We start from the raw sequence: 18046 nt of genomic DNA on the forward strand, positions 1-18046 counted from the left end.
TTGGAATGGGTAGCCTATCCCTTCTCCAGTGGATCTTCCCAACCCAGGAATCAACCCAGGTCTCAGGCGGGTTCTTTACCCGCTGAACTCCCAGGGAAGCCCTAGATATAGCTTTCTAGACACTCAAATTTGATCATCTAGCTCCCCTTACTTAAAGTCTTCAATAAGTTCCTTTGTTCTTAAGATTAAAAAAAATTCTTAAAACAATCTAAAAGCCCCTGTGGTTAGGCTTCTTCTTGCCTCTCCAGGTCCAGCACCTCCCACTTGTAGCCTCTCTATGCTCAGTCATGGTGAACTGTTTCATTTTCTCAACGTGACACATTTCTTCTCACTTCCATGTCCCTGCACTTGGGAGTTGTTTGTCAGACACACTCCTCCCCACTTTTCATCGTGCTAACTCCAGTTTACTGTTAGGTCTTAATTTAAATACTACTTCTTCCAAAAATAGCCTCCTAAATTCTTCAATATTCAGTTAAGTGCAGTCTCTTCCATGCCCTAGGTTGACATTTATTATCGTATTTATCATATTTTATTTATATATTTTTGCAATTTTCTCTAGTCTTTTACCCTTTGCTAATTATAAAGTGAATATTTCAAAAAGATAAAGATTCCTGCTCTCCTGGGCCCTCAGAAATATTTACTGTTTTTGGAGGGAGAATATTATATAATAAAACAGAAGTCTCACCAAAGATAACTTGAATCCAGTATCTCATATCTTAGAATTTATAGAACTTTATTGGAAAAAAAGAGTTTGTTTATGATAGATGCTGAATTTTTTAAAGTTAGACAGTTATCATGCATCAAGAACTGAGACTGTTAATATCATTGCAGTGGTTAGGCAGTTTAGCAAATGTTCAGCAATAAATTATGTGAAGGATCAGATTCAATATAAGCTACATATTAGCCATTTACAATGAGGAACAAATCCATGACTACAGTGTGGGACAGCATTATCAATTATGGGAACAGCAACATTACACATGGCTCATCCTCCTGGATTTAACAGAATCCTACTTCCTGGGAGGAATATATAAATAGAATGCAAATATTAGCATTGACTACAAGTGATGTAAGTGATGAGTGTGCCTTTAGAAGAATTTGAAGCTAAAGTCTGTTTTACACAAAATATATTCAAATTAACCTTATAATCTCAGGTTCAGAAAAAACTGAAAAATCTATCACATCCAGCATCCCACGATCAAATGCCCACACAATCAGGGGAAGCAAGTAAATGCTTGATGCAGGGCAGTGTGGTGGACAGGAAATCACAAGCTCTGACTCAAGGGGACAGCTGCTACCTCGCTGCAGCCAAACAGTGCCAGGAAAGAAACATAGGGATGCCTGCTCACTGTTGCCATATCAACTAACTTCTGTGTGATTCTTCAGAAACCGAAAGATTTTTAAACATTGGCAATTAACTCAATCTTTTTCAGGCTAACTCAAATATTTTTCAGGCTAAAGAGACTTGGCATAAGTGTAAAAGCATGAGTCTTGTAATCTTACTCAAAGCTGCTTAAACAAGCTATACTTGAGTACTTCATTGTCTTTATTTTTAAAATGGGGATAATAGCAGGACTTGCCTCAAAGGGTTGGAATGATGGCTGGTAATAGTAAGCACTCGATAAATATTATCTTAAGTCATCATTAAGTACTCCTCTGGCCGGAAACTGTGCTAAAGTAAGAGGAAGACAAAGAGGAAAACAGCATTGCTCAGGACCTCGTAGTGTAGAGGGAGCATGACAAAAAGAACAATCAGCAGAGTATATCCCAACTGAGGGAATCAGAAAGTGCCAAGAATGCTTCCTGGAGGGCTCTCCTGCCCAGAATGGTGGTGCAATATGATATCAGGGAAGGATTCTTAGACAGATGATACCAAACTGCATATTTAAAAGGTGAGTACTATTTAATAGGCAAATAGTGGGGAGATGGAAAAGGTATCCTGGCAGAAGGCAGCCTGGGCAAGGTGCAGGGGCATCTTTCAGGAGGGATAAATTAGAGCATATAAGGGAATCAGCAGCAAGAGACACACTCTAAATATAAAGCTAGAGCTTCAGGGTAAAGAGCCTTCTTTGTCAATAGTGGAAGTCACTGCAGGATTTTGAGCAGGTCTCTGGTACAACTCTGTTGTCTTAGAATGTTCCTTCTTGCTGCAAAACAATGGGTAAATTGGAGAAGTTTGAAAAAGAAGCAAGGAAACCAGGTAATCCAGAAGAGAATGTATCAAATCTTAACTAAGATTTCACTAGTGAAGAGAAAGGAGAGGCTGGTTTTGAGAGATTTTTAACAGGACTCGTCAACAGTTTGAGGTGAGAGCACAAAGGAGGAGAAGTCCTGGACTGCCTCTAGGCCTCTGACTTAGCCAGCTGGAAGATGATGGACACAGAAAGAGAGCAGATCTCTGACAGAAATGATGAGATGGGAGGGAGGAGGAACCAAGCTATGAAGCCAAGCAGAGAAGAATCAGGCAAAAAGAAAAAGAAGCTGGTATGACCTGGCAAGCAAGACCCGCCCTGGATACATTTTAAAGAAGGAAACCAACACCTGCTTCCCAGATTTTATCTCTCTCCTGGGTCTGTCTCCTCTCATATATCATGAAAACTAAAGGAGAAGAAAAGTTATGACCAACCTAGATAGCATATTCAAAAGCAGAGATATTACTTTGCCGACTAAGTTTCATCTAGTCAAGGCTATGATTTTTCCAGTGGTCATTTATGGATGTGAGTTGGACTGTGAAGAAGGCTGAGCACCGAAGAATTGATGCTTTTAAACTATGGTGTTGGAGAAGACTCTTGAGGGTCCCTTGTCTGCAAGGAGATCCAATCAGTCCATTCTGAAGGAGATCAGCCCTGGGATTTCTTTGGAAGGAATGATGCTAAAGCTGAAACTCCAGTACTTTGGCCACCTCATGCGAAGAGTTGACTCATTGGAAAAGACTCTGATGCTGGGAGGGATTCGGGGCAGGAGGAGAAGGGGACGACCGAGGATGAGATGGCTGGATGGCATCACTGACTCGATGGACGTGAGTCTGAGTGAACTCCGGGAGTTGGTGATGAACAGGGAGGCCTGGCGTGCTGCAATTCATGGGATCGCAAAGAGTCGGACATGACTGAGCGACTGAACTGAACTGAAAGGAGAAGTCTGGGATGAATTAATTCATCAGTCCATATTTTATCCAGTCACATTCCCTTATAACCAGGTACTCAATTCTGCGGGTCATTTTTGGATTATAGTTTGGAGCCAGAGAAAAGAGCCTCTTATTTTCCTTTTGTTGCCATGCATACTGCCATCTCGCTTGCAAGGGGATTCAACTCAGTGTCCAGGGATTCCTTAATGCCAGACTGTTAACTAAGTTTGGGATATGGCAGCAAATTAAGAACAACTGACAATTTATCCAATTTAGCCAAATTTTGGTGAAACTTCATATTGAGGCTTTAAGTCAGAGTTGCAAACCTACAGTCCAGTAGCTAAATATGGCTTGCAAACATGTGTGTCACATGTGGTTTTAAAAAATATTAATAATGTAAATTAGAGACCCAGTTATGTCACAGATCTCATATATTTGTAGCCATTTGCTTTTTCTACCCTTGCTTAATACTAGATGATTACGTTCTGCTCCATATATGCTGCTGCTGCTGCTCCATATATGATTGGGATCCTAAAGGGCATGATACAGAATAACCTCAAAGGGCAGAAGCACGTTGCAGATGTGGCCAGTGCTTTGGCAGTGATAGGAAAATAGGAGTGAACTAAAGTTCTAAAGTCCTGTGTTTGCTGTGCTAATCCTATCAGTTTATCACTCAGAAGAGTAATGCCAGCCAGTCACTACACAGATCACAGGAAAGATCAAATCGGTCCAATGGATGGTGATATTTCTATGAATATAGCTGATATTAACATTCCAATACTTCATTACACTGACAAAGATTGCAATGAGAACAGACAATGGTGCAAATTAATCTATTCTTCTGACAGCCTGTAATGAGAATGGGATGTGGTTTAAAAAATTAAGCCATTCTTAGTACAATCTCAAGATTGCAATCTCATGGTCTCTCTCAGATGCTGTATGCTCTGGTGATACATCACTGAGAAGTGTCAGTTTAACAAAGAATGTGTCTTAGCTCTTGCTGGGATGGTAGACTGCCTTTTCTTTGTTTCACCACATCCCTACCCATTAAAAACAATGAAGTAGAATCAGTTGTGTTTTTTATAACACATATACACACAAACCAGAAAAAAAATTCTGACAATTTTATCTTAGTCAAAACTTACAAACAAAATATTGTACTTTGTTGCTCTTTTTTACTTCTATAAAACATAAGACAGGAAGTGATAGGTTCCTTGAGGAATTCAGAATCTAGTAATCGGAATTAGCTTTACATAAACAATGTAAAGCTAATTAAGTTCATCATGGGTTACTGCATACTCATCCTCTCCACAATGGCTATGTCATGTTATGAAATCGGGCTGATGACAGATGAGGTGGTTTTTAGCCTTGTGATTTGCAGTAACAAATTTGCAGTGCAATGTGTTGGGGTCTAAAGAGAATAGAAAATATATAATATCTTTTGATATCTGGTTCTCTGGGCTCAGACTAAAAAGAAGCAGTAAGAGCCTTAGATCTGCAGGTAATGATTATAGCAACAACAACAACTAACTTTTGTTGAGAGTCAACAATGTGACAGGTGCTCTACGTAGACTTTCTTTTATTTGATTCTAACTGTAACCCACAAATCAGGTTCTATCAGGATAAGATGCATGCTCAATATCATCTGCTACCAACAGGTATGGTCAAGACTTAAATTCATGGCTTCTTGCCCCCCAAACCCATGCTTGTCACCATTACAGTGTGCCCTCCCTGCTTCACCTTACAGTTAGAGAAATTAATACTCACAGAGGCAAACTGGCTTATTTGGGATCTCCCAGAGAATTAAAAGCAAAGCCAGACTGAAAATTAGCCATCCAGATATTCTGCTGCTGCTGCTGCTAAGTCCCTTCAGTCGTGTCTGACTGTGCAACCCTATGGATTGTGGCCTGCCAGGCTGTGCTGTCCATGGGATTCTCCAGGCAACAATACTGGAGTGGGTTGCCATTTCCTTCTCCAACAATATGTCATGAGATATCAATAATTTAAATATGTTTTAATTTCACATCAAACAAAACCTAGTATTCATTCTACATTTCTTGATAGCTAAGCATTATGCTCTGTCCTAAAAACATAATAATAAGCAACATATTAATTGGCATTAATCCATCTTCATTCACTTCTAGAATAGATGTGTAGTGAGTCCTATATACCATGATCTATATTTTTTCCAATGAAATCATATTTTGAACTAACACATTTGTTGATTTATCATTACCTGTCTATTGAATGCTGCTAAATGCTAATCATTGTGCACAGGAGACAATGGTGAAAAGACACAGTCCTGACCTCAAGAAGCTTGTGATCTATTTGTAGAGACAAGCAAGTAACTAGGCAATTAAATTAAGTAATTGCTATTATAGTATAGAGTGCTATGGGAGTCCATAGGAAGGGACCCAGAGAGAGTTTATCTAAGCTAAGACCTAAAGGACAGTAGATATAATGCAGGGAAAGAGAATAGGGAAAAAGGAAGCATAGGCAAAAAGAGTCACATTTCGGAACTTATGGTTGAACTATTAAATCAGTGAAAATTACAGTAATTCATTATTACTCATTTAGTAATTCTTTGAAAAGCATAGCACTTCATTTTCTTCTGCCTGTCATCACTCACATAGAATGTGCAATACATGTTGAATAAATGAATGAAGGTTAACGCATGTTGTATTGAATGCTTCTTCAGTAACTAGCCTCTTTTGAGAGACAACATTCACAGTCTCCTTTCATATCTTTTCTTTTCTTGGTAACAAAGAACTTGAATCCACAAATCAAACTGTGGTTATGCAAACACCTGAGGTTAACTCACAAATTTGTGTTTAATTTGTCTCACTCAGGATAATGGGAAGTGTGCTCTAGAATTGTGCTGTACAGTATGGAAATCACGAGACATACATGGCTATTTAAATTTAAACTAATAGAAACCAAGTAAAATTAAAAAGATTCTTAGTCACACTAGCCACATTTTAAGTTCTTAATAGGCATATGCTACTATATTGAGCAGGACAGAAGGACATTTTCATCATTGCAGAAAGTTCTACGGGACAGTCCTACTCTAGACTCTAGATTATAAATTTGCCAATCTATTGATAACTATATCAGAGCAGTACTGAAGAAATAAAAGGCACTCAATTAAAAGTTACTGATTTTCAAGTGTATCTTTATTCTCTTTTAATAGCAAAGTTTCCGTTGTGAAAGTGGAAACCAATGTTTATGTAAGTCATTTCACATATTTTATGTAGCAATCAAGGTAAAAAATTTGGTCAATGGGCTGACAGTTCTCTTTCCTGAATCTGGAATACCAGAAAGTTCTTGGCTGCTAGTGTAGCATGGCCACTTAGGCGAGACTGACAAAGCAGAGCAATCTCAAAGGTGACAAATTTCAATTCCATGACCCTCACGTTGCATTGCCCATTTTCTGGCAGAGGTGCTAATGAGTAGTATCACTGCCAACAATGCATAAAGCAAAAGGGAGAAGGAGATGCCAAGGCCTTGCAGAATCTACTTTGAATAATGAAGAATTAAATATCATTCATCTTAAACTGATTTTTCAGACACAGTGCCAAGAAGCAAACAAGTAACTTTATATACTTGGTATCAGAGTCTAAAAGAGTTTCAGAGGAGACGTTTGGCACCTGCATCTGAGTTTAACTCACTTTATGAATAGTCCCTCCCCACCCATTAGGAGATGTATAATTAGTTTAAATGTGTTCACTACACTGGTTTGCCTGCTTATGGCTGCACCAGCTCAACAATATGCAAATGATCATAAGGTGAAAAAGCAGGGTTAGAAGACCAATGATCATTAAGCATCAGTTTATTTGCTTATTTATTTAGATCATTCTAAAATGAATGAGAAATAGTCAAGAGTAGCCTCTGGAGGAATCTAAAAAGCCTAGTTTTCTGTGACACAAAAGACATATTTTATGTCATGTTTTTAAATTTGCTAAATATGTTATAAGGAGTCTTTTGCTTCTTTGTTTTCTTAGTATCAGCAACTGTAAGTTTACTTGATAGTGGCCAGAAATGGATTGAAAATGTAATAAATATATTACAAAGGGCATTGAAGACAAAAGCAGAAATGAAATTGCTGACTCTTCCCTAAGCCTGGAACCACTGTACAGTTAGATGGCTATTGGAAGGAAATATTGAAGTTCCAGGTGGGCAAAGGGAATGAACTTAAGACTTCAAACACAAATAACTAATCAATAAATATTAAGCCTAACTACTTATGAAAGAACAAAATTTAAACAGCAACAAATGAGCAGATATATTTGTGTGTGTGTGCATGCCCAGTCACTCAGTCATATCTGACTCTTTGCAACCCCGTGCACTGTAGCCTGCCAGTCTCCTCTGTCCTTGGAATTTTTCAGGCAAGAATACTGGAGTGCGTTGCCATTCCTCACTCCAGGAGATCTTCCCAACTCAGGGATCGAACCTGTGTCTCTTTCATCTCCTGCGTTGGCAGGGGGATTCTTTACCACTGTGCCACCTGGGATATATTTACCTCTCATATTAGCAAAATCTTTTATAAAATGAGAAAACCTAACTCTGATGCAGGTATAATGACAATGCTCTCACATACTTCTTATTGAGAGCATAAACTATTACAACTGTTTGGGAAAAGTGTTCATTCGTATGTATCAAAAGTCTCTAAAGTAGTTACAGCCTTTGATATATAAATTCACTCCTCAAAATACCTCAAAAATGATCTATGGAATTGGGAAACTTACACTGTAAAACATATTCTTTGAAGTGTTTACACCCAAATTTGAACAACCTAAAACTGAGAAATAATTAGGTAAATCACATTAAATGCAGTCATTAATGGAGAAGGCGATGGCACCCCACTCCAGTACTCTTCCCTGGAAAATCCCATGGATGGAAGAGCCTGGTGAGCTGTAGTCCATGGGGTCGCTGGGAGTCGGACACAACTGAGCGACTTCACTTTCACTTTTCACTTTCATGCATTGGAGAAGGAAATGGCAACCCCCTTCAGTGTTCTTGCCTGGAGAATCCCAGGGATGGGGGAGCCTGGTGGGCTGCCATCTATGGGGTCGCACAGGGTCGGACATGACTGAAGTGACTTAGCAGCAGTTATTAAAAATATGTTAACATAGAATTTTAATAGCATGAGAAAATGCTTATATTTAATTTAGGAGAAAAAAATATTCCATAATTTTATATTGGACATGAGCTCAATGATATGAAGAATATATAAGAAATGCTCAAGAAACTTTAACAATTGTTTCCTCTCAATAATAAGATTATAATCTAATTATTTTAATTTTCTAAACTTGTATGAAAAACAAGTATTAATTTTACATTTTGGGAAATTATGTAGTAATTCTGAATGATCCATAAAGCAAAATGTTAAGTGACATTGCATATAATTGCATTACAGCTGCTGGATATAGACCCATACATGGAATTTAATTTGAGTAAACTTTGGTAAAAGACAGGTAGTGGTTGTGGGTCATATCTCAAAAGTCATTAAGATAGAGACAGATGCTTGTGACATCATAAGCACACAGGAAGCAGTGTCCTGGAACTTTGGCCTCCCATGGGTGCAGAGCAATTTTTCAGAGGAATAAAAGAGCTTCATGTGTTGTTTACGAAGTACTTTCAATGTGAAGTGGCTGAAGAGAGCATGAAATCTGGGGGGAAAAAGAGACTGTGCTAACTACTGGTTGTAGTAAAAATTTTTACAAATTAAAAACTACCCACATACATCCCCCCATATACATGCAATACTGCTGCTGCTGCTGCTAAGTCGCTTCAGTCGTGTCCGACTCTATGCAACCCCAGAGACGGCAGCCCACCAGGCTCCCCCATCCCTGGGATTCTCCAGGCAAGAACACTGGAGTGGGTTGCCATTTCCTTTTCCAATGCATGAAAGTGAAAAGTGAAAGAGAAGTCGCTCAGTCATGTCTGACTCCTAGTGACCCCATGGACTGCAGCCTACCAGGCTGCTCCATCCATGGGATTTTCCAGGGAAGAGTACTGGAGTGGGGTGCCATCGCCTTCTCCATACATGCAATATACATACACATATATACACGCACACAAACACATGTAACAGTAACACCTACCTTTCATGCACAGTTTTAAAGGATTGAAATAATTTATGTACGTTATCTACTATGATACTTTATATAAAAAATGTTCAATAAAAGTAACTATAAGTTTCATTTCCAAGGGAGTACAGAAATCACTGATTGCACAACCGAAAAAATAATCAGCAATCAGGAATCTACAAAGAAGTCCCAAGAATCACAAAACAGTGATGGGGACTTTGTGATGAGCAATATTCAGAAATCTAAGCGAGCAGGCGACACTAGGGAGTTCAATCAATGAGCAGTATTAGCTAAAATGATGGATTGGAGTATCTGAGTTTAGCAAATAATAACTACTTTATAAATATTAAAAATTAAAATGCCAACGTTCTTGTAACCAGTAACCAGATTTAAGTTTTAAAAAATAACCTATTTTGCCCAAATGATACAAGTGCTCTCAGGGGTGCAAAGTTCAGTGGTACCTCGTCTTACTATGTGTAATATAAGTGCTTTAGCCTGGGGTTTATGGCATCGTATAGCCTGGTCCAATCTGCCTTTCAGTCTTTACTTCCTGAAACATCATGTACATACCCAATACTACTTGCTGCTTGTATGCTCCTTTGTTTCTTTGTTCCTGTATAAACCCCTTCTGCTCCCCATTTGTTGAATGAATAACTGAAAGAATGAACAACCACAAACTTACAGAAGAAATTTATCCACTATGTTGCTTAAGCATTTAAAAAAACATCACAGAGCCCTCTTTGAATCTCTGCTGATGTTGCACAGATTGATTTTTAATGATTTCTTTGTTGTCTGTTACTATGTTTCTTGCAATAAGTATGTGAATTTCAAAACTGATGTGACCATTTGGTTTGCAGCGGCTGCGGCAGCAGACATGGCTTACCACCACATCCGACCTCCCATCGGCTATTCCATCCCAAAGCCCATAGCGTCTCTGCTTATGCGAGGATGGAATGCGTGTCCTGAAGTGAGTAATTTTTATTTCCTCTTAGCAAACGTGTTATGGTCAAAATCTGTCACCAATAGTGTAGCTCCAAAGTCTACGTTCCGTGTGTATTTTAAGGCTGTCAAGGCAGAAAGACTGATTTGCCTTCTGCTCTTTAGTCGCTAATTGCCTCGAGAAGTCTGAGCATCTCATATTTCTTTGCCGCTGCTCTCTGGTTCTGAAATGTTTCTCACAACTGATTAGTAAAAGAGAGACCAGGGTATGACAGATGACTCAGTCTCATCTCAGCTGCAATTTTATTAACTACGCTTGAGCCACACTTAGTCATTTTTTTAAGAAGGAAGTTTGGTTCAAGATGGATTTGTGTGGGCCTTTCACCATGAGGCAGGCCTGCAAGCAGACTCCATGACCAGTGGTTGTTTTGTTTTGGGGTTTTTTTAATTTTATTTTTTAAATTTTCTGGCTGTGCTGGGCCTTCCTTGATACACTGGCTTTTCTCTAGTCGCAGTATGCAGGTTTCTTGTTTTTTGGTGGGTAGGATAGGTGCCCAAGTAACAGTTTGGGAAATGAGAAAGAGAAACCAGAATAGAACCAAAGGAAAATACTATTAAAGATTAAAAATAAAAATACTGAGGCCAAAAATTGAGTGCTTAGTAGAAGACTCTTAACTGCTAAGCAGAGGGCAGTACAAACTCTGGGGTCCAGGGATGTGGTTCTTCTAGAGGAGGATGGAGAAAAAGTATAGTAGGAAAGGCCAAGTCTCGGACTGGCTGGCAAAGTCTGGGCTTCTCAGTCACTCAGTCAGGTGGGTCCTGGCTTGGCTGTGGTATCCATCTCAGCGGTCTAAATTTGAGCTGGCTCTGTATGTGACATGCCTAAGTCATCATTGCATTGCCCAGTAAGGTCTTCAGCTGGTCAGTAAGCTAAGTGGTGAGAAGAAAGGGAACAATGGGCTAGTTTTCACTCTTTCCTTAAATAATTATTTATTGAGTCTCTTCTGAATACAGCCTCAGAAATGGGTGAGGAGATTCAATGGAGATGTGCCCTTCATAGCATTTAAAGGCCTAAGCAGTCATATGGAGATTAATATCATATACACATTTATGGTTTTATAGTTACAAGCAAAAATGAAGGAAATCAGGAATAAATGAGATGAGAATGGATGCTAAAGGAGTTCCAGCAAGTAGGGAACAAAGAGCAAAGGCAAATTCTTTGTGAGAAAAGACACATGAGAGACTTATTAGTCGCTGGAACACTGTATTAATAGCTACTGAGGGACTGTCCCAGACGCTCATTTGAAACAAATTCATCTTTAGATCTAAGACACTAATATCACACTGCCTGGTCAGTGTTTGGTAGGTTATCAGCTTTACTTCTCACTCTTTCTTTTATGTCTGACTTTGCTTCATTCCTTACATTTGAAGCACATTATTGTCTCCTGTGCATGTCTTCTTAGCCAAGGCCATAAAGACAGAAGAGTGCATGGGACTTCCTGGTGGTCCAGTGGTTGAGAATCTGCCTTGCAGTTTAGGGATCATAGGTTTGATCCCTGGTCAGGGAACTAGGGTCCCACATGCTGTAAAGGAACTGAAGACCTCGTGCGACAACTACTAAAGGCCGTGTACTCTGGAACCTGCATGCCACAACTAGAAAGTCCATGCACTGCAAAGAAAAATCCTGCCTGACACAACAAAGATCTCACATGCTACAGCTGACACTCAAACAGCCAAATAAATAAATATTTAACAAAATAAGAGGACAATGAAAACATTAGCCTATCAGAGATAGAGGATGCTTGTTGGAAAACACTGAGAAGGGGGAAAATGTTCTGATTATTAGATGGGATCAGATTTTGGAAAGCTTTGGAAAACAGATTAGAGAATTTGGACATGAAATTTTAGACAATTATATTTTTTCCCTAAAGTAGTGAAAGATATGACAAAAGTTAATTCTCTGGAAAGTTCACTGGAGTTTAGTATGAAAGATTTGTTCACTTAGAGAATTGTACGTAGTTCCTATGGTGAGGCAGTCACTGAATTATCTCATAGTGTGCACTGGAATAGCTAAGCAGTGTTTCTTAGTATAGGCTATATATTACATGCTCTAGATTACCCTGAAATGTTTGTCAAAATGAAGATTCTGGGACCCTATTCTAAATCTACTGAATCAAAATCTCTGGGATGGAGCCTGCGACTTTGCATTTTAACATGTACCGCAGGTGATTCGCTCCTAATAAAGGCAGAGGACTAGTGGGCTGAAACAGAAGCCAAAGGCATTGAAGTCAGAGCCTCTGACTGGGCTGCCATTGCAGTAGTAATCCAGTTGATTACAACACAAAGGCAACAATGGTTACCATGGGGATTCAGGAGCAGTGCTAAATCCGAGAACTTCTTCAAAGGAAAGAGAAGGAGGTAAAAGACTGGATTTAGGAAATGGATGAGAAGAAAGAGTCCAGGAAAACCATCATCCCTGCCCTCTGAGTGAAAGCTAGTGACCAGAGTACTTTAGGCCCTTATGTATCAGGGGCATTATTGGCAGTGACAAGAGAACAAAGTTAAGGGGTCTGCAATAAGATGAAGGTGTTTTTAAAAGCGGGAAAAGGAAAAAGAAAGATAGCTACAGAGAAAAAGTGTAACCAGCTCTACAAAACTGAGAGAGCTGGCAATTAGAATTGTTTAGTCACTAAGCTGTGTCCAACCCTTTTGCTATCCCATGGACTGTTGCCCACCAGGCGCCTCTGTCCATGGGATTTCCCAAGCAAGAATACCGGAGTGGGTTGTCATTTCCTTCTCCAGGGGATCTTCCTGACCCAGGGGTTGAACCCATGTCTCCTGCATTAGCAGGCAAATTCTTTACCACTCAGCCAGAGACGCTCAGGAATTAGAATACAGTAAACTTACTGTGCAAGGGGTTTGCGTAGATGCAAACTTCTCACCTTCAAGGTACTTGACAGAATGAAGTGGGATCAGGCGAGGCAGACAGATGGCGTAGGAGTTGAGCTCAAGCAGAGAGGGGAGAGGAGTAGGAATGAAAGGCAAGAAAATTCTGAAACCCAGGTAAAATGGGAAAGAAAAAGAGAGAATGAGTTTAGGGACTTTTCAAAATAAGAAGTTTGTCATTATCTAGCAATTCTGAATAGGAAAGAAAACGGGAGACAGGTGGCCTTCTAAGCAATATTTACATTGTTCTAAAAGATTTTTAAGCTTTATAATATTGCCACATGTAGATTACAAGGATACAGAGACATATATGGAGATAGGGAAAAGAAAGTTGTCTTTGCAACCTTTTTTTCCCACTAGGAAATGTGAAATATTATATTATTCTATACCATGAATATATGGTTTCAACATTTTACTAGGATATCACTAATAAAATTGAGTATATCTCTAGCTTTCAAATAAGTGTGGCCTTGAATAAGAAATGCTTATTCTACCATTGCTTGAAATCTAATATTTATGAAGACATTTAATCCCTGTGCACAAGGAGGAATACACACACCAAACAGTAGTGGCATGCTAAATTCAAGAGCTCAGGCCTTGAAAGCTTACATGCTAATGGGTTATTTAGTTTTCAAAATCTTAAGTTAATAACAACTGGCAATAAAGCCTGTTAAGATGCCTTTTGTTCTGAAGCTATTGTGTTGATTTTGAAGCCCCATTTGTTCTAAAATGATTGAAGTCGAGATCTCCACCTAGTGGATTTATAGGATTTAACAGATTTTACATAAATGGCCTACTACCTCTGGAAACCTGTAATGTTTTTCCCTTTGAGAAATAACAGGTTTTAAAGACTTCTACTTAGGACCTAGCATAATTGTTAACAGAACAGTTGCAAATGGTTGAAACATGCCAATATGCATATCAGCTAGACTACAGTTAACAAAGCTCAATTTTTATTTTCATACCATAATTAGGAAAACAGATCAGGCACAAATATGAATATATAATCATCTGTGTAGAAAGCAATATTGTAATACCACTAATTGAGATGTGTATAGTAATTTCCATAAAATAATCATCAAGTGTAAATCTGCTCAAGCACTTTTTCCTTTTTAATCTTTCATTTGCTTAAGGCTTTTTTTTTTTTTTAAATGTTTGCTTTCTTTTCCAGGATGAGGCCCAATTCTTCTTTCCCATTTTCCCATTCCTTAGAGAAGCAAACTCAATTAATTGTGTCAAACATATCTTATGGCTCTGTCTTTGATTTTTGTGTTATATTCAACTATGTACTTTTATTTTATTGATAACAAAGAGTCACTGAGGATTCTTCCTTCAAAATAGTGCATTTGAAATGCATGCAAAGGCTAGAGGGTGTGTCTTTTTTAAGAAAACTGAAGTAGAAAAGGATTATTATTTGAGTTATTTTGTTCACTTTGTTCTGCCTCTAAAGGTGATGAATTAACATATTCAGCAGCTGGTGGATACAGTGTGGGTTTAGGAGCAGAGTTTTCAGCCTCATTTATTCTGGCACCTCATTCTCTGCCTCAAAACTAATGTCTTTTAACTCTGGTAATGTCTCCCCTGTCATTGCACCTTCTTCATGTGCACTGCTGTCTTTATCGGGTTGAATATTTTGAACTTCTTTCAAATAATGCATATTACTGTTAACGTTAAGATCAATTTCACTACGAGGTAGTCTATTTTGGGTTTCATGGGAACTCATCATTCTTAAATCTTTAGTTGCCTCCGCAGAATTTGACTCAAATAATACATGTTTTTCACTTTTTCCATTTTCCCAAGTGTGTTGCTTTTCTTCTCTGGTGCCATTTAAGGTCATCTGTGTGGCCCTAATTAACATACTAGGATTTGCCGTGCTTTCATCAAGCCTTTTTTCCTTCTCTTTCCCTACTATTTTTGTCTCCAGTCCTTCAGCTCCGTCATCTCTGGGCAATGCATTTATGCTGTCAATTCCTTTTTCACTCCTATTGGTTAGAGGCCAGATGGCTTGAGCACTCAGAGAGGTACTGATATCCTTGGGAAGCGCTATTCTATTTTGGTATGGAATAAAATTTGTCTTCATAAATGTTAAGTTGCCCTTGGATTGTGTCTGGGGAACAGGAGAGCAATCAAAAGTTTCTGTTTTAGGAAGTTTTGTTTCTACATCATTTCCCTCATCCATAACACAGCTTTCCACAATTGGATGTGATATTTTGGGTTTTGTCATTAATGTTTTTTCATTTCCAAGTTGTTCGTGACTTGAGAGTTGCTCTGTATGTTTTAAGGTTTGCTTTTGATTTAAAGTATGTTCCTCGTAGGTGTCAGTCCTGCAGATTTGATTCCCTAGGGACACAGAAAACTGGCTTAGCTCACTGGTCTTCAGTTTGTCCTGCTCCATGTGCTCAGTGGGCTCTGCTGCCCCTTGGTCAGTAGCCCCCCTAGAATGGTGGGATGGTAAAACATCCCTTCCTATGTTTTCCAAAGTTGCTGGTAAATAACTCGGGATGCCCATTACAATGCAAGCTGTACCGCCCACGTGCTCAGTTGAGAAGGAGGAGTGTGAATGCCCGTGTTCAGCAACAGTGGGTGTGGGCTGAGTCAGTGTTGATGGGTCTCCATCAGGAATATGACCAGTAGGGTGACAGGTGCCTTCCATAGAGCTCTGGTTGGCCACAGACAAGTCGTTAACACTGAGCAGAGAAGGCTTTTTCATGTTTTTTCTGTAATACGGGGTCTGCTTGGGGGCATGTTTGAGAGGCAACCTCTTTGCAGTGAATTTAACATAGTTGCTAACCTCTGACTGTTGGCGAAAATCTGCAGAGGGCTCAAGGTTTACTTTGGCTTCTTTCTCAGAAGCTGTGAAGAATTTATCAGGAGGTAATGATGCTTGTTTGAGTTTCTTTGAGAGATCTGGCAAGGATTTTTCTGGATGGACTCTGACTTTTCTAAAAGGGCTTACATTTAATTTTATCCTTAAATTTTGTCCTTTAATTTTCCCTTTGAAGTCAGCTGGATTGGTTCTCTTCTTTTTCAGAATCTGTGGATCAGTAAGCCCCTTTCCTCCTTTGTTTCTCTCACGAGGGTTGCTACATTTTTTGAGATCCAAGTTGGTCAGGTTACTTTCATTTTTCTGCTCTTTCCAATGGCTTGATGTTTTGGATGACATCACCAAACTATTTTTTTCTATTAAATCAGGATGATGGAAGCTAACCCTCTTAGGGGAATATGTTTTCTTGATTTTTGTTGATAACCCTGATAACTCCATGTTGTTCTCGCTCATGAGGAATTTTTCTATTGCTCTGTTAATTTGGATTTGCTCTTTCTTAGGCTTTGAACGTTTTTGATGATTTGGCTTCTTTTCTTTCATGTAATCTTGAAATTGATCACAGGGCACATATTTACAGATAAGAGAATTGTTTGGCTGAAAATGCCGAGGACTGCTCTGTGTTAACAGTCTACAAGGATCATCATATTTTGATCTGTGTTTTTGCAAGATCCTTTGTACAGAGTGTTCCTTGGGCTCACAAGCCTTGGATGATGAGCCTGTAATAAAATGTCTCTGCCTGTGAGGTTGTAAGCCATTGTCTCCTTTTTCCATTGGAGGCTGCCATGATTCATTTGTTAAATGCTTTTCAAGACTTTCTCTTGCCAAGGCTGAAGCCGATGTTGCATATCTTCTACTAAATGTGTCACTGCTGATATCTGCTGAACAATAAATGCAGGAATTTAGCACTGAGCATAGTTTTATTACCCCAACCAAACAGATGCTTAGAAACCTTATGAAAGGTACAAAAAGGACTCCTCCAATTATGGCAATTCTTGAATATTTCCTTAATATTTTAGCCAAATACTTAAGGGACATTTGGCAGTTTGGTGTGTTTGCAATGACACTCTTTATGGACACATTTTAATCAGTTGTGATTGATGCTGATGTAAAAGTTGTGGAATTAGAAATTAAAATATTCATAGTTGTAAATCTTTAGATTAGTTGTCAGTTAGGTTAGCTTTAAATATGAATAATGTTTAAATTCTTTCCAAATAGCTATAGTAACTTTTCCTTAACTCATTTACCACTTGGAACTAAATCATTAAGAAGAACATAATACAATATTGAGTAACAGGTTTCAAGCAGATGATAACCTCAGCAGCAACAGATATACGTATATTACTGGCTCCATTCATGTGGAGTCCACATCTATTGTACTTCACTTAATAGTGTATTCATTAAATATTTGTTAAATGAATGTGTTTTGGACTGTGGCCTTGTCTATGCTGAAGACTTTTAAATGGTTTGCATTAATATAATATTAATGAATCATGTTAAATAATGTTAATGACAAAAAAATAGTAATAGTTCACCATTAATTGAACATGTACTAAGAGGTCAGCATTGTACAAAATAGTGTACATTCATTATTTCCTTTAAGAGACCTGATCCATTAGATAAGTCCTATTATCCTATCACATTTACAGAGAAAGAAACAAGTTTAGAGAAGTTGAATATTCTCCCCCAGTCACGTGTCAGCTAAATGATACGGGCAGAGTTTAACCCAGATCTATCTGATGCTAAACCCTATCCTCTTCCACAATGCATATTAAGTTTAAAACTACATCTTATCAGTGTTCTTTCTCTTGGTCTGTGAAATTGTTTTATCCAAAGAAGTATTTCTTGGAGCAATAGAAAGAAACAGGTGAAATAGCCCCAGCTTGCATCCAATTCTAATCTAAGATCTGCCTTCGACATTCAGAATGACCTTGGAGAAGTCATTAACTCACTGAATATCAGGAGATTAGACTAGAAGGGAACTTTTGCAGTCATAAAATTATTCTAGGGAGATAATTTCTAGCCTTTATCATATTCTAAGACAGCTCCATGGCTCAAAGATAAATATTAAAAGCCTTTGGACCAGATCATCTCCAAAGTCTCCTCTACCCCTGAAATACTGTAATT

The 18046-nt window shown here is 38.6% G+C and overlaps 2 protein-coding genes across 3 annotated transcripts in view; one reads left to right on the plus strand and one right to left on the minus strand.

The window, feature by feature from the left end:
* Positions 1–18046, plus strand: part of TNNI3K (TNNI3 interacting kinase) — a 339724-nt gene that overhangs the window by 228630 nt on the left and 93048 nt on the right. For both annotated transcript variants that reach the window (XM_027971210.2, XM_042249786.1), the window contains one exon: positions 10071–10180. In XM_027971210.2, the coding sequence (XP_027827011.1) occupies positions 10071–10180 (110 nt within the window). The remainder of the gene's footprint in view (positions 1–10070; positions 10181–18046) is intronic.
* The window catches only part of LRRC53 (leucine rich repeat containing 53), an 87703-nt gene continuing 84019 nt past the window's right edge, over positions 14363–18046 (minus strand). Inside the window, 2 exon segments of the mRNA XM_060400299.1 lie at positions 14363–14626; positions 14629–16797. Of these exon segments, the coding sequence (XP_060256282.1) occupies positions 14481–14626; positions 14629–16797 (2315 nt within the window). The 3' untranslated portion in view covers positions 14363–14480.

This window comes from Ovis aries, chromosome 1 (assembly GCF_016772045.2).
Source record: "Ovis aries strain OAR_USU_Benz2616 breed Rambouillet chromosome 1, ARS-UI_Ramb_v3.0, whole genome shotgun sequence".
Classification (NCBI taxonomy): Eukaryota; Metazoa; Chordata; class Mammalia; order Artiodactyla; family Bovidae; genus Ovis; species Ovis aries.